The sequence below is a fragment of the Echinops telfairi genome, unplaced genomic scaffold (assembly GCF_000313985.2).
Source record: "Echinops telfairi isolate 266 unplaced genomic scaffold, ASM31398v2 ScPeMD7_5592;HRSCAF=6446, whole genome shotgun sequence".
Classification (NCBI taxonomy): domain Eukaryota; kingdom Metazoa; phylum Chordata; class Mammalia; order Afrosoricida; family Tenrecidae; genus Echinops; species Echinops telfairi.
This window is the reverse complement of record NW_022109491.1, coordinates 21,793,534-21,811,721: the sequence shown is the minus strand read 5'-3', so window position 1 is coordinate 21,811,721 and position 18,188 is coordinate 21,793,534. Positions and strand designations below refer to the sequence as shown.

At 36.6% G+C, this 18,188-nt stretch overlaps 1 protein-coding gene across 2 annotated transcripts in view; it reads right to left on the bottom strand.

The window, feature by feature from the left end:
• Positions 1–18,188, bottom strand: part of LOC101659568 (ubiquinol-cytochrome-c reductase complex assembly factor 1) — a 123,950-nt gene that overhangs the window by 65,100 nt on the left and 40,662 nt on the right. Inside the window, exons 4-5 of one of the 2 annotated variants that reach the window (XM_045295553.1) lie at positions 17,489–17,596; positions 7,777–7,849 (exon numbers count right to left, since the gene is read on the bottom strand). In XM_045295553.1, the coding sequence (XP_045151488.1) occupies positions 7,777–7,849; positions 17,489–17,596 (181 nt within the window). The remainder of the gene's footprint in view (positions 1–7,776; positions 7,850–17,488; positions 17,597–18,188) is intronic. The other variant, XM_045295554.1, reaches the window with a different exon arrangement.

Here is an 18,188-nt window from a genome sequence, read left to right as displayed (position 1 = left end):
ACCTTTCAGAAACAGGGCTTTCTGCTGAGACATCGCTGGGTAGGTTTGAACCACAGCCTTTTGTTAAACCATCAGCACCATCCAGGAACTCCTAAGGCCCACGAATAGCACCAGTAATAATAAAGACTGTAGGTGTCAGGCATCAACATAATTGGTGCGTTATATGGATTAACTCAATGTATCCTGCCAACAACCGTTATCAGGTGGGTATGCATCTACCCCGTTTTACAGGTTAGAAAACTGACTTTTTGAGAGATCAAGACCGCTATTCCAGATCACATAGCGATGAAATGAGACAAGTGGGATCAAATTCAGATGTACTTGATTCCAGATATGAGATTCTTAATCAGTACTCTAACTGCCTCTATGCATACAATATTAAGATCAGAAACTAAAACTCACTAAGGGCCTACACTGGGTGCGAGGTCCACTGCTAGTCATGTTAATATATTATCTCAATCCTCAATTTAAGTCTGCAGGCAGGCATTATAAATCCCATTTTAGAGACAAGGAAATAGACTCAAAATATTAACAACTAGTAGCAAAACTGCGTTTGAATCCAGGTCTGTCACAAAGTGACACCAAAATACTCTAGTGAGCTTAATGGGTGGTGCCCAGCAGCTGTCAAGTGGACTTCCTCTCAGAGCCCAGCAGGAGGGAGGTGAAGGCTGGCCTGGCCAGCCGTACAGCTATTAAGACACATGCCATCTGAGAGTGGGCCAACCACCCTCCACCTAGAACGAGAATAGCCATGAGAAAATCTCAAGCCCAGATACTGAAGCTGGGTCTTTTTTGGAGGTTAGAACAAAACATTAAAAAGAAAAGTTTTCTTGGAAGTCTGTCTTTCAATTTGGAAAACGAAATTTGGCCGCTTTTAAAGGACAATCTGTTCAATTGCTACCTCTACATCAAAGCTTCTCAGCAGCCTCCAGGAGCCTTTCCAATTTTCTCAGAGAGGGAACCAGATCTTGGGCTGGAAAGCACAGACAGACAGGCCAGCAGCTGGACTTGGGTCACAATTTTCCCTTCTGGAGGTCGGCTCAGGGCTGAGGATGAGAAAAGTGCTAGCACATGATTAAGTCTTTGTACCCATCAGGGTCAGAACAGAACCCCACAGGGTGGTTGTTATTGTTTTGTTATGTGCCAATGCATCAATTACAATTCACAGTGATCCTACAGAACAGAGGTGAACTACCACTTATGGCTTCCATGCTGTCATCTTTATGCAGCACACTGCTACACCTTTCTCCTTTGGAAATGATGGGTTTGAACCAACTACCATGTGGTTAGCAGCTGAGTGCTTACCCACTGTACCACCGGGGCTCTTTACCCACATGGGAAAGCCTTAAAAAGAAGACCAGTGGTTGTTGACTGTGAGCAATGCAAAAATACAAGAGATTATTCAAATCAATGAAATATGTTTAATACTTTGTGGTGCAGTAGAACTACTTAGTATGGCTCTTCTGTGCATAGTTTTGGGAACTTCCACCAAATGACTGGGTGGAACCATGGAAATAGGTGTAGAAGGCTCTAACTCCAGGTTTGTCAGCTTTGTCATCCCACTGGATCGAAAGTAAATCATTTCAAAAGCAAGAGCAGAGACTCTGCAAGAGCATCAAGAGAGAAAAGCTATGGAGCATATCCAAGATCCCTGGGTAGAGAAGAGGAGTGGCAACCATTGAGACCATGAGGCAGACTGTCGGGATTCCCAACCTATGGAAGAAGTAAAGCTGAGTGCCTTCGGATAGAAGGATGGCTTACAAAGTGAGGTACTCTTCGGCATTTATTAGCATTGAAGGAGACAGAAACCCAGGGTCTCTTAGCAAAGAGGCCAAGTACCGGAGAGAGACCTACCTGCCAACATGGCTGAGAAGTGGCGACATAGACAAAAGAGCCGTAACCTTAATGTTTTCTGATCCTAACCAGTTGTAACGTGTTAACTTCCCTAATGGACTCCTATACTCCTGAATAATGTCTGTGAGTTCTGTGCGGCCATTGCAAGGAATTATCACACCCAGCAAAGAAGTAGAGTGTTTCTGACCTCTGCCTCACAGAAACCAGCTTTGGGCTGGTATAGAGTTAGTCTCCATCCCCCTCATGGACCTGGATGAGGTCAGCCTGGCTTCCATGGCACGTCCTGACACTTCAAAGTTACACTCGCCAGAGTCTTTTGTTGTTATCACACTCTCGCTCCAATGCACACTCACTCGGTCTATTCTTTTCTGAGGCTAGGCATTCACTTTCATTGCAATTACAATAAGTAGACATTCTTGTCATTGGAAGACAGTATAAACAAAGTTTGACAATCCAGGCTTTGGGATCGGATTGCCTGATTCAAACTCTTGACTCAACCTCTTTACCTGTTTGTTATATGACTCTTGGTAAAGTTATTTAGTCTCTCAGTGCCTCAGTTTTCTATTCTGCAAAAATGAGGATTAAAAAGAGAACCAACCTTATAGGGTTTTGTGAAGATTAAATGAGATAGGGCCTGTAAAATGTTTAGTGCAATGATTGGCATCTAACGGGTATTCAACACATATTTAATAAATATTGGCGTCCCCAGGCATTACAAACTGTAACATACTTGGCTGCTAATAAAGTTCAAAGATTTGCACTACCTAAGAAGAAAGGCCTGGCAATCTGAAAAAGGCCACCACCTGAAAACCCTGTGGGGCACAGCGTCCCTCTGACACACACACACACACACACACACACACACACACGGACGGACGGTTGGAACAGACTAGACAACAGAGCTGTTTGTTTGGGGTTTTTTTCTCCCAATACATAATAACTATTGTTTTTCAAACTAAAGAAGTTGGTAGGATTCTCCAATTTCTTTATCATTAACTTTAGTGGATGGTGCGCACATTTGAATAAAAGTTGTTTAGCTAGACTTTCTTTTAGGTGTATAAATATTATAATAAGCATCAAATCAAGCAAGATGCACTGATAATTATTGGTGAATGGAATGTGACAGTTGGAAAAAAGAGGAAAACTATGGCCTTGGTGATAGAAACTAAAGTGGGGATCGAATGACCGAAGTTTACAAGACCAACAATTTCTTCATTGCAAATATTTTTTCACAACATAAACAGTGACTGTACACATGGACTTCACCAGACAAAATACACAGGAACCAAGTTGACTACATCTGTGGGAAGAGACAATAGAAAAGCTCACTATCAGTAGTCAAAAAGAAGCCATGGTCTGAGTGTGGACAAATATCAATTGTTCATATGTAAGTTTATGTGGAAGTTGAAGAATATTAAAACAAGTCCATGAGAGCCAAAATATGACCTTGAGTACACCTCACCTGAATTTCAAGAATATCATAATAAATTTGACACAGCAATCACTAATGACAGAAGACCCGATGAGCTGTGTGGGATGACATCAAGAACATCACATACGAAGAAAGAAAAAAGTTATTAAATAGGAAAGAGAGAAAGATCAGAACTGGAAACACAGGGAATCCAGGACAGATAAACCTCTCAGAACCAATAATGAGAATAGCGATACCAGGAGGGGAAGGGGAAGGTGGAGTAGAAAAGGGGAACCGATCACAAGGACCTACATATAACCAACCCCCTCCCTGGGGGACAGACAACAGAAAAGTGGGTGAAGGGAGATGTCAGGCAGTGTAAGACATGACAAAATAATAATAATTTATAAATTATCAAGGGTTCATGGAGGGGTGGGGGGTGAGAAGCTGATACCAAGGGCTCAAGTAGAAAGAAAATGTTTTGAGAATGATGATGGTGACAAATGTACAAATGTGCTTGACACAATGTATGGATGTATGGATTGTGATGAGTTGTACAAGCCCCCAATAAATGATTTAAAAAATAACATACTTAAAAACAAAAAGGAAGATCAAAATGGATGGTGGAAGAAACTCTGAAACTTGCTCTTAAGTGTAGAGTAGCTATAGCAAGGAGGAGAATGATGACGTAAAAGAGCTGAATAAAACATGTCAAAGAGTGGCTCGAGAAGACAAAGTATATAGCAAATATGCAAAGACCTGAGTTAGAAAGCCACAAAGGGAGAACATGCTCAGCACATCTCAAGATGAAAGAACTGGGGGGGGCGGGCGGGGGAATTCAAGCTTTGAGTTGCAATATTGAAGAATTCTATGGGAAAAATGTTGAATGATGCAGGAAGCATCAAAAGATGATGGAAGGAATACAGTCACTGTTCCAAAAAGAACTGGTTGACATTCAACCAGTTCAAGAGGTAGCATATGATCAAGAACCAATAGTATTGAAAGAAGAAATCCAAGCTGCACTGAAAGCATTAGTGAAAAACGGGGCTCCAGGAACTGCCGAAATACCAACTGAAATGTTTCAATAAGCTGATGAAGCAATGGAAGCACTTACTCATCTATGCCAAAAAAACCTGGAAAACAGGTACCTGGCTAACCCACTGAGAGTGATCCATATTTGTATCTCTTCCAAAGAAAAATGGCCCAACAGAATGCTGAAGTTATCAAACAATATCATTACTATCACATGCAAGTAAAGTTTTTCTTTCTTTTTTTTAAATCACTCTATTGAGGGCTCGTACAACTCTTATCATAATCCATACATACATCCATTGTTTCGTTTGTTCTGTTGTATAAGAGGGTGTGAGCAGTCAGAACCTACTTGACAGCAGCTAACAACATTATTTTTCAGTGAATCGTGTGAATTTGAGGGTGTAAATTATCCTTTTAAATGTTTTTCTAATGATTTGAGATTGTCTCAACGAAGAGATGAAGAGTTTCCCTTCCAACCACTGACTCAGAACTTATTTACTAAGGAGCCTCTTCTCTAAGATAACCAGTCACTTAGGGGGCTAAAGACAAAGCAGTTCACAGACAAGAATATGACATTAAACTTTAAGTTTTACTAATCTGCCACCTTTTCTCTGAGTGCTTTTCCTCTGAGAACAGATTTCCAAAAGACCAGTCAGCAAAGCACTGGCTGCTGACCCAGAGCACTCCTTTACATCCCAAATGAAATCATCAGAACATCTTGCCAATCAAAATCCCCAATAGCCAGCTTTCTGGGCCCTAGACTCTTGAGCACTTTGGCTCTGAGATGAAGAGGGTCTGTAACTTTGCCATCTTGCCTAAGACATTGATGGGCTGTTTGCCAAAATTCCTGTGGGTAAACAACTCATTCTTACACAATCTTCATGAAGATAAATGAGATAACAATCACCAGCTACCTGAGGTTCTCTGTTCTTCAAGAAAATTACTCAGTTTCTAGGACTATGAAAGTCAAGTGAGCAATGGCCACTTTAAAGGTGTAACTTGGAAAAGAAACATATTCCCTTCTTCTCTTACCCCAAACCTGCCTGTCTCTTCTTTAGAATCCAAGCTATAGAGACACCAGTCTCATTAGTCTGTAGTCCGTATCTTATGCCTCCAAACAGTCCTTTCCAGACTGGTTTTCTTTTGGTTTAGAAGACATCATTTAGAACCACTTTGGTTTCATTTAAAATTCTAATCTACCCACAAATGACAAAGATAGCCCACAGAACACCAAGATGCAAACAAATGTGCTGTTGACTGATCTTAAAAGGCAAGCCTCGAATCAAGGCTTAGAAATCTGAACAAAATTTTAAATTTTCATGGACTCTAGAATTTCTGAAATCATGGACGGTGGCTAGACCCTTGAAACTATTGCCCTAAGATCATCTTTAAACCCTGAATGATAAATATCTTCATAAAACTGAACAATAGGTTAGCTTCACTAGTATAAAGGGACAGCTTTGAGTATTCTGTCAAGAACAACTCATAAAGATTAAGATAGGAACCTTACGGGGCAGTAGGTTCCTGTTAATGATAGAGAACAACTCCGAAAAGGAGGGTGAGAATGTCTACACAACTTGAAGAACGTATGTAAGCAATGTCACTAAATTCTACATGTAGGACCTACTGAATTGGTGTGGATTTTGCTGTGTGTATTCTCAACAGCAGCAGCAAAATAAATTAAGAAAGAGAGATGTAGCCATTTGAAAACTTACTACCTCCTTAGGTCACTACTTTAAAGGCAACCTATGACGATACACACACTGACATGCACATGCTCTGGCAGGTTGAATTATAGTTTACAATGCCAACAACATCTCATAGAGGTGCTATTCATTTAAAATAGAAGACTGCTAAGATTACAATTTCTAATTTTCAGTTATTGAGTGAGTTTTCATTCTTTTACATGCAATAGTTAATAAAAAATTCCTGGATTTTAAGCTAGATAACATAGATTTAAGGTTTGGCTGAGCAACTCTTAATCTTTGAATTGATTCTGAAAACAAAACAAAAATGAAAGTAATACAAGCCCTTCCTATCCAATAAGGATTTTCAACACTACATGAGATTAAAATTTGAAAGTACAGTATGAAAATATGAACTACTAATATGTTAACTAATAGTTTTTATAAAATTTTCTTAATATTTAAATCAATTTCTCTAAATTTGACTATGTTTTGAAATATTAACTTAAATACTGTTTTAAAAGTCTTATTGTCCAGTAATTAAACCCATGAGTTTTCAATAAGGAAGAGTTGGGTAAGACAGAGTTAGCTAGTATACATCCTTTCAAAATAATAACTATATGTACTTCTGAGTTATTTATTGAACTAAAAATTAAACAGATACTATGAGATTTTTAAAAATCTGAAGAAAAGTATTTAAGCACATGGATTGAAAAAGTCACTTAAGAAAATTTCAGCTTCCAATATTAAGTTTCTTCATCAGGTAGAGCAAGGATATTTTCTCTTTCAGACTCATTTCTCCGAAACAAAAAACTATCAGAAGCTAACAGAAGAAAAAATTTATTTCATGGATTTGAATAAATAAGAAATTTAAAAGGTGAATATTACCCCAGGATTATAATACAGTACATTTCTAATACCAACCTATTGAAATGATGAAAGAGGCAAACTTTTATTTGGTTTAAAAAACAAAATAGTTATAAAATAGTCTAAACTGCATTTAGCTTTCTTCATTGTTAGCATGACTACATATGAATATCTGTGATTGGGGGAAAAATATCCAGAGGATAAAGAGTTACATGTCTGTTGCTTTGAGGATAATGGCAAAGATCATAGATCTGCACAGCATATATTTCATCCTAAATCTATGGTTGGAAATGGCTTAAGCATTCCCAATGGCTTTTTACAAGTGTCTGTTTAATTAACTTTGCTAATCCATACAGCTTATAATATGAAAGTGAATACTGCATTGCTACAATCAATTACTCATAGTGGCTTGGCCGGTAAGATCCTTATTGAAAACAAACTATCAATAAAGTGTATAGACAACAAAATTATAGTTGCCCTTTGACGCAATAGTCAAGAAAATAGAAGAAAATCCATGAGGCTTATTCTACCATTAACTGAAACAATTAAACATTACAAACAAAAACAAGAATGACTGGCAAAATATTTCACATCAAAATGCTAAGCTAAACATCAGAATGAAAAATAGATGATATGTTTACTGATATATAATAAGATTTACATGCATGGAAAAGGGAATCATAATGCTAAGTATTAGACACATTTTTAGTTTTGTACTACATTTATTATCTATTAATTTATTTTAAAATTTCTATTTTATTATTTACTCTTTAGGTCTTTATTCTGTTAAAGAAAAAGCGACTTGTGCTAAATATGTAGGTAAAATTGTTCCAGTAGAAACTTTAAATCATCTATCCTCTTTATATACAATAATAAGAGTGAAAGTAAATTGATTTTCCTTTTAATAACTATCAGACAGTAACTTACTTAGAAAGAATTCCTCGAAGTCAGTTTTCTCCACACAGCTAGTATACATGCGCAGGGCCGCAATCTTAATCTTCTAGACAAAGAGAATAAAACCAAACTCAAGACATGACTGAGTGAATGTTCTGGTGTCATTAGCTGTAGGTCACAGAATCTTGTATTTCTTTAGTCAGAAGGAAGGGTCTTGACCCATTTCTTTATAAGCCAACTTATAACTAAATCAACAGATTTTTTTCCCTTAAAAGCTAGCCATTCATATAGACTTCACACAATTTTCACTCAAATGTCAAAAAGAATTTTCCAGTATCTAAATAAAATCTTTTTAAAAACCTTTAATTCAAACCCATTTTACCATATTAGAACCTCTAAACACCATTTATATAAAAACTCTCTATTCTGAGACCTTTTAATTAAGAAAAAGTGTAATAGAAATCACTCATTCTTCTTACCAAAATCAAACAAAACTTTGATCCCTTCATCTTTCCTCAAATCACTATTCTGTAAATTTTTGTCTCTATTTCCTGTTTTATAGTGTGTGGATTAGGATAAGACTGTGTATATATTTTTTAAAGCCTGCATATATAAATAAGGTTTTTTAATTAACATAATAGAGTAGAATTATCCTATTACAATATTCTGAACCACTAAGAATTCTCTTAGAATCTTAACATGAGAGCTGGTTTTAATTTATTCACTTAGCTGTATATTTAAGATTGTAAGATATTTTTTACTGTATTGTAAATTGTTTTGATAAAAATAAATTTTAAAATAAATGATTGTAAGAATTAAATGACAGATATGAAGACCAACTCAATACTAAGAAACATGTATTACTTATGAGGAAAAACAGCACAAATGTGTAACAAGTGGAAATCAGATATGCTTTATTGTGTTTATGAGTAAATCAGCACTAGAAGCCCAGCTTTAAATAATTCAATCTCGTCGATAAAACACTAGAAAAGCATATTAAACTCAAAGCAAGCAGAAAAAGGCATAGCATAAATAAGAGAAATCAATAAAATTAAAAACAAAAGTACAAAAGAAAAGTAATGAAGCCAAAGCTGGTTCTTTGAAAATACCAGTAAAATTAACAAACCTTTAGCCAAGGCTGATGAAGGGAAAAAACAAGACACAAAATAAAGAAGATACAAATGACCAGTGTCAGCAATCACAGATGGGACATCACTAAAAAACTTAAATAGGATCCTAAATAGAAATAATAGTATTGCTGAGAACATTAATAAAATAATAAATATGATGGAACTTTATGCCAATACATTTCATTAATTAATTGTAATAGATAAATTTCTTAAAAGACAGAACAATCAAAGATCAGAATAATTAATAGTTCTAAAAAAAAACCATGAACAGTGCTCTATTAAAAAAATTAGATTAAAACCTTCCCATAAAAAACAAACAAACAAACAAACAAACAAAAAATGCCAAGTCCTGATGACTTCACTAGAAAAGTCTACCGAACATTTAAGGATTAAAAAGTACCAAATCCAGACAACAGAAAAGTGGGTGAAGGGAGATGTCGGACAGGGCAAGATATGACAAAATACCAATTTATAAACTATCAAGGGCTCATGAGGGAGAGGGGAGTGGGGAGGGAGGGGAAAAATGAGGACCTAATGTTGGGGGTTTAAGTGGAGAGAAAATGTTTTGAGAATGATGTACAAATGCGCTTTACACAATTGATGTGTGTATGGATTGCGATAACAGTTGTATGAGCAACTAATAAAATGCTTAAAAAACAAATAAATAAATAAGAAGTACCAAATCTACACAAATTCTTCCAGAAAATGGAAGAAAGAAAATTTTCCAGCTCTTTCCATGAGGTCCACCAGTTCCCTGATATTAAAACCAAAGTTTTAATACAAGTTTTCTTATACTTCAAGAAAACTATAGATCCTTTATGAACGCAGATGCAAAAATCCTAAACAAGATATTTAGCACATCAAGTCCATCAACATTTAAAAAGGAAAACATACATCATAATCAGTGGGATTACCCCATGAAGGCAAAATTAAACACTTGCAAATTATTCAGTGTAATTCACCATATCAGCAGACAAAAATAAATGAAAACGTGAAGCATGCAATAGACGCAGAAAAAGCATCAGACAAAATCCAATACTCTTCATGATAAAATGTTCAAGACAAAGCATAAGGGGACAGTGTTTAGAATGATTAAGGGCACCTACAAAAAAGCTACAGCAAACAACATTTTCCATAGTAAATTATCCTAAGGTGACATTAGAATAAATTCAGTGGTCCAGAGGATTGGTAGCTGTTTGTCTAGTCAAAGTCTATTTCCAAAGCCGTCTTCTGAGGAACACTAGTCCCGGAAGTGGCTTTGGGGGGGGTCGGGGTTCAATAAGTTTTGGAAATGTCACCTACAAATATCCCCTTACTGGGGCTTCTAGAAGCTATTGTTCTCTAAGTTACTTAAGTCTTAGAGCAAATAAGCCTGTTTAACTTTGTTTATATCTGTGGTTCATGAAGGTATTTGACTACAAAACACATTTTGAGAAGCAATAGTCCACACCATCACCAAACTGATAGCCTAACGATATCATTCTCTGAATACTTTTGTATCTTGTTGACAGGGAGGTTCCAAGCCCCACGTCTTTCCCTTTGGCCCTTGGGAAGGAGGTTTTCCCACACACCGTGTCCCTAAAGGAAGCAATCATTACAATAATGAAGACCTCACCAGATTGGCCTGCATATTAATACAGTGCTCATACTGTGGTAAACAGGAGCACTTTATAGTTCCTCATTTTTCCTGCAGCCAAGCCAAGCCTTTGTACTTGGGTGAGCCATTTTCCTGGACAAATCTCTAAAGCAAGTCCCTCAGGACGATCACAGAGGGCCTGGAAATAACATCTTGAAAAGTCATGCATTAATATAAGTTAAGGAGGAAGGGGGACTAAATTTCCACAAAGTCAATACAAGTTGTTCTGGTCCTTGGATGACTTCAAGTCTATTTCATTCTAACTTTGGAGGACTTCATCACTCTACATGAGTAAAGCAGAAGCACCTTAGGTGGCTTTAAGACGTAAAAATCAGTTTTCCAACTAACTGATGTATCTTATACTACCCTACCAGATGAAAACCAAGTAAACGGCTTCTCTGACAGTGTGTGAGAGTTACATGGGGTTTTGAAGTTATTCATACCTGCTAATTCTGTACTGAAATTCCTTCTATAATATTAATTCGCAGTCCACCACCTAGGCCCTATTCAAAGAAATGCAATGACTTTGAGTTTTGTTTGCTATTAGATCTTTGTTTCATTGAACTTAAATCTGCTTCATGTAACATTCCTTAGATTTTATTCTGCCACCAGAGAACCTCAGATTGAGTGTCCTGTTCTTTCTTAACATTTGCTCTTCAAAGCCCGACAAGTATTATCCTACTAACTCCTCTTTTCCAGGCAAAATGTCTCACGTCCTCAAACTGTTCTTCATGGTTTCTAAAGCTTTCACAGGCCCAACGTCCACTTCTGAGTGCATTCCAGTTTGCCAATATTCTTCAGAATAAGAATGATTTTTTGGCTCAATTCTAACTTAGAAATGGCCTATACTGTGACATGTGGCTGACTCTAGTAAATATTGTCTGTATTTTACCTGATGTTCCTATATAGCATGGGTTAGTCCAGGTTGACAAGCGAAACAAATCCAGAGATACTCTTATGTGTATAACAGAGAGCTTTATATCAAAGAACAATTGTATGCTGAGAAAACATCCCAGCCCAGTCCAGATCAAGTCCATAAGTCTGATATTAGGCCATATGTCCAATACTAGTCCATAATTTTCTTCTTCAGACTCACATAGCATATGAAATCATGCCAAATGCAGGAAGATCACAGGCCAGTGGGTGGAAAGTCTTGTGGATCCAGTCGTGGGGCATCTGACATGATGCTCCCCCAGTTCTCTGAGTGTCTTAACAGCAGGAAAGTGAAGCAGAGAGAATATGTAGTCCGCCTCTTAGAAGAAAGAGAGGAAGCTCCCAAAATCCTCATGAGAAGGCCATGCCCACAAAGAGAAATCATCAGGCTGTGACCTGACTGACAAGCTAGACTCCACCCCTTTACTCTTAATATCCTCAAATTGACATGAGATTACTTAACTACCACATAGCGTAATGAGAAAGAATGATTATTTCAGAATAAATAAGTACCGTATATACTCATGTACAAACTGAGTTTTTTCAGCACATTTTAAATGCCGTTTTTGTGGTAAAATTAGGTGCCTTGGCTGATATTCAGGTTGGCTTATACTCGAGTAAATACAGTAACTTAAAGTTATGTCCAAAATCCTAAATAAGAGTCTTAAGGAAAGATGGGAACCACACATAGAAATATTACAGAAAATCATCTAATACACAACTATTGAGTGTACTGTTTCCTGTAATCGGGTGCAGCAAATGAGAATGAAGAGGCTCAAAATAAGAAATTAGTCTATGAAATCAATGGTTCACCAAACCCTAACCTCTTCAAATCTAAGCCCAGAAGAATTAAGATGATGTCCAGCTATCACTACTGACCATTCTGACCAGGGATACAATAGAAGGCCCTATATATAATGGGAGAGAAAAGTAGAATAAAACTTAAAATTAAAAAAAAAATTAAGCCTAGCCCCACTGAACCAATTGGGACTATAGAGGAATAGCTTCCCTTTGAACTCGAAACTGAAGCAATTTCTGTGGGTCATCTTTCAGCCAAGTAACAGATTGGCTTAGAAAAGAAACCATATCACCCATGAGTAATGGGGACACTTTAAACAATTAACTATGTAAGGAAGAGAAAGAAACTTAGATTAATGGAAACAAAACAAACAGAATGGAAATAACAAGCATACTGACCCAAAAAAGCAACCTCACTGCCATGGAGTCAGTGCCAGCTCAGAGTAACCCTACAGGGTAATGGGGTAGAACTGCCCTGTGCGTTTCTGAGACAATCACTCTCTATAGAAGTTAAAAGCCTTGTCTTTCTCCCAAGGACTAGCTAGTGGTTTCAAAGGGCTGACCTTGTAATTAGCAGCCTGACATATAATCACTAGGCCACCAGGGCTCCTTGAGAATGCTGACGCAATGTACAAATTGTAGCCAATCACAGGGAATAATTTGTATAACCAGGAAAAGACCCCAAACCCATTGCCATCAAGTAGATTCCAACTCTTAGTGCTCCTATATAGGGTTTCCGAAGCTGTAAATCATTAGAGGAGTAGACGGCCTCATCCTTCTGCAGAGTGGCTCGAGCTTAAACCAATGGTTCTCAACCTGTGGGTCACAACCACTTTGACGGTCAAACAACCTTTTCATAGGGGTCGCCCGATTCATAACAGTAGCAAAATTACAGTTATGAAGTAGCAACGAAAATAATTTTATGGTTGGGGGGTCACCACAGCATGAGGAACCTGTATTAAAGGGTGGCAGCATTAGAAAGGTTGAGAACCACGGGTTTAAACCGCCAACCTTGCAGTTAATACTCCAATGCTTAGCCAACAGCAGCAACAGGGCTTTTGAAACTTCCAGCTAAAATACAATAACTATTTTTTGTTGTTACAGGAAAAGATGGTTGATACTACTGATGTAGATAGACAACAGAAATTTCTTTCCTCATCACGCGGTTTTTTGTGAAAACAAAAGTTCAAAGAATTTTGCCACTGCAATCCAATATGGATGTTTAACCATCGACTTGATACAACAACGAACAGGGCTGTAAAGGGCTCTGGCTGAGCCGGTTTTAAACTGAAAAATTTTGCCTACATTTTCCGACCTAAATTACACGAGAATGTCATGCTTTAATGTTTTGGTGTCATAAATTAAATTATGATGGTAGATATTTGCCACATCACAAAAGATTTTTTTAAATGCAATCATTAAAGAATTAATTGAGGTCACACAAAAAATCAGAGGCTAATTTAAGCTCAAAGAGTGAAGAAACTTTCCTGATGACTTAGTAATCCTCCAAACAGTAAGCCAATTTTCCCTCTTGAATCATGAAAAAACAGGCTAGACAAAGCATATGGTAGCAACCAACTGGAACTCAACAGCCAAAAAAAGAATGAAATAGTAAATTTTTTTATTTTCTTGTGTGTAGATTTCTAACATTTCATTCTGCTTTCACGTCCCTCTTCCTTTAATTAATTTCTAATTTTAAAACCAAACTACATATTTAAGCTTTTAAACCCAAATGTTAAAACTTATAGCTTTAAAAAAAAAAAAACTTACAGCTTTTTTTCCAGGAATAATTCTAGTTAATAACATTATCAATTATATCAACAATATCAACTGTCAAAGACTTAAGATTTTTTAAATGACTTTAATAATAAAGGAGAGTATTTCTTTGATGATTAAAGAGGTATTTCATAACTTTAAGGTCTCAAGAACATTATTATTAACTAGTATGAGAGGAAGTATGTAAAAAAATGAAATTAAAGGATAATGGACTTTTTCAAAGAATTTCTTACTGCCGTCCATATTTACATGATCAAGGAGCCCTGCAGGTACAATGGTTCAAATCCAGAAGCTGCTTCATAAGAAAGAAATGTATCAGTCTGCTTCCATACACATTTACAGCTTTGGGAACTCTGTGAAAGTTCTAGTCTATGCTACAGAGTTGCTAGGAGTTCAAGTAGACTCGACAGGTATGGTCTTAAATTTTTGGCTTATTATCTTTACTTTCCAGAATCCACGGAAACTGTAAAGACAGCATTTATTGCCATGTAATTACTTAGAAGGGAAATAGACATTATAATAAACCAAAAATTAAAAATTATAAAAAATTTTAAATTCTCATTTTTCCCAATTTGTTAAAATGGTTTAATTGGAATTGTTTAGTCTTTTTAAGCAAAATTGCCTAACACTTTAATATATAATGAGTTACTGGTAAAACTTATCTAACATTTTACTAAAAACCCTGAAAAGTATTTCTACCCTAAGCGTAGAAAGAAGTAGTAGTATGTACTAGGATATAACTGGGCTGAGAAGAACTAAACCGCTAATACTTTACAAGTATAATTGATTAGAAGGCTATTATAGAAGCCCAGGGAAAATTTGTACCTGCTGCAGAGGGAATATTCATAACAGCTAGAGTCCCCAGGTGTTGCAGTTAACCCATATGGCTACTACCAAAGGTTGGCATTTCAAGTCCACAGAGGTACCTCAAAAGAAAGGCCTGGTAACCTACTTTTGAAAAATCAAACATAGAAAATCTTAAGGAGTACAGTTCTACTTTGACACATATGGAGTTGTCATGAGTCTAATCAACCTGACAGTGACTGTTACTGTTGTTTAAAAGATGATAAAACAGGTCCTAGTTGACGAGGACTAACACAGCTAGGAAATAAGCCTGCATGATAACGATTACCAAAAAAATCACAAGGTTATTTAATCTGTTAATAAAGAGATGCCTACTAGTAAAACTTTAAAGAAAGTCACTACAATCACCTAATTAAAATTACTTATAAATATGGATTCATTAGAGAATAATGTGTCCTTAAGAACACTGCTCACAGATGATCAGTGTCATTAGTCATCAGTGAGTTGCACATCAAAACTATAATAAGATACCATTTCCCTCCTGCTATGGCAACGAAGATTAAAAAAAAAAAAAAAAACAATCAGAAAATAACAAATTTCTGTGAGTATGTGGGGAAAATGGAACCCTTAGCCATTGCTTGCAGGAGTGCAAAATGGTACTCCAAAACAATCAAATTCACTGCCATCGAGTCAATTCTGACTCATAGCAGTGCTGTAGGGCAGAGTAAAACTGCCCTTGTAGGTTTCTGAGATCTGAAATCTTTATGGGAGTAGAAAGCCTCATCTTTCTCAAGTAGAGCAGCTGATGGGTTCAAACAGCTGACCTTGCGGCTAGCAGCCCAACTCCTAACACATTATGTTACAGCCATGTGGTGGTTCTCAAATGTGTGTGTGTGTATGTGTGTGTGTATACCCAGTAATTCCAATCCTAGGTAAATACTCTTAAGACTTGAAAAAACATAGACTCAAAAAGAGATTTGTAAACCACTGTCTATTTATAATAGCCAAATGATGAAAACAACTCAAATGCCCAACAGATGCATGGATAAAGAAAACGTGGTACAGACACACGTTGGAATACTTATCAGTAAGTAGAAGGAATTACATCTTGATACATGGCACAGTATGACTGAAGTTTGAAAATCACATCAATTATAGTAGAATTGGACCAATGAGTAGTATAATTGCTGTCAATAAATCGTGTGCCCTAAAAAACTGAATTGACAAAAGTTGTGTATAGATACATTTATAAGAATAACAAGGGGGGTGAGTAGCTGCTGAGGTTGCTTATATATATAACCAAAAACCTCATGAGATTTGGTCCGTCAGGAGATTTAGGGACATGGTTTTATGTGACATCCAAGTTAATTGACCTAATAAGATGTTTAGTATTTCTTTGTTAATTGACCTAATATGTTAATTGACCTAATAAGATGTTTAGTATTTCTAAATTTTAGTATTTAGTATTAGTATAGATTTTAGTATTAGTATTTCCAAACATATTTTTAGTATTTCTAAACATCTTTAGCAATTGACCAAGTTTATTGACCTAATGAGATGTCTAGTATTTCTGTTCAACCTCCTACTTCATTAAGTAGGGTTTGGGGTCTTAAAAGTTTGAAATTGGCAATCCAACGCACAATTGGTCTATATTTACCTTGGCATCACAAAGAAAGAAAAGTCAGCAATAGGAGGATATGTAATGTGTGCTAATTGCCTTATCAACAACTGTCTCTTGCCATGAGATCAGAAAGACTTAAATGATGCCAGCTACCATTAATAAATGTTTTGATCAATGATTCCATGCAATGATCCTGATCAAAAGTGGGGGGGACATGTAGAACAGAATTTCAAATTCTCAAATGCTAAACCTCTGTGGAGCCATGGGAAGTGGATGAACCCCTGAAACTATTGCCCTGGGATATTCTTTACACTTAACCCAAATATATCCCCTCTCGCTTTTTCCTTAAAACTGAACAATGGCTTAACTTCAATAGTTAAAAGGTTTAAGATTATAAAGGAACCTTTGAAGGCAATGAGTTTGTTAATGTTAAGGGAGGAGGAACACTCAGCAAAGAAGGGTAAGGATGGTTACCCAACAAGAATGTAATGTCGAGAAAATGTTTTGAGAAACGATGTACAAATGCGCTTTACACAATTGATGTGTGTATGGATTGGGATAACAGTTGTATGAGCCCCTAATAAAATGTTTTAAAAAAATTAAATTAAATTAAATTAAAAAATAAAAAAAAGAATGTAATGTCACTAAATTGTACGTGTAGAAACTGATGATGTGGTGTATGTTTTGCTTTGTATATTGTCATCAATAAAATAAAATATAAGGGGGGGGGATGAAAGAATACTGCTAAATCTGACTCCTTAGAACTCATCTGTATGGCATGGCATGTGGCCGTATGGAAAGCCCAGTCTTATTGCCAAGCCTGCTGCTGAGGTAGTGCCTAACAGGTTAAAAGAGGAGAGGGAGTATTTTGAGCCCCATATGTTGTAAAGCTTTAACTTGAAAGAGGGGAAGGGAACAGTATACGCATTTTGAGGTTCTCAAGATGGCATATGAATCTCACGGAAACAAAAGCTTTTAAAATCTTCTATGAAGTGTAGAGAACACAAAGTCCAAAAGGGAAAATGCAAAAAACTTAAAGAACGTTACCCATTTACTGTATTTCAAAGGTCCAGTGAATCCCATGGCTTCAATGAGCTTCGTGAGGGCACCAACTTTCTCCTCAACGGGCTGTGGAGAACCCTGGGTGGTAAGAAGCTATTTAACCAAACAGAAGGAACCAAAATTAGTTGCAGGAAAAGTCTGTAAAGAATGTTTTTGTTCCTCATTAGGTCTCAGGGCACTGTGATTGCTTTGATGCTTGTTTTTCCCACCTAGAGTTTGTTTTCGTTCCTTCCTTCCTGTTCTTTTTCTAAAGTGCCTTATTACATAGTTCAAACAGACCTGAAATTCTATTCATGTTCTCCAAATTTCAGCACAGGATTTGCCCACCTCAATGATCACAAACCTATCCCTCTATGCTCAGAGTATGATAAATATGTAGGGTGTGTATCAGAATAATTCTAAGGACAATTATGGTGAGATAATTTGGGGGGGAAATAGCAAGAATAATGGCAAAATTTGAAAAATGTAATATATATGTACATCACTAAACAATACATATAAAAACTGTTCAACTATTGTATGTTTTATTGTTTATACAAGGGAGCTTCAAAAAGTTTGTGGGAAAATATAATTAAAAGATAATAGAGGGCCAGAGCAGAGACCAAAACCCCATCTGTATGAGTCCCTAATAAAATGATTTTTTTTTAAAAAAAGGTGTCACAAAGGTGGGAGAGAAAGGGAGGGG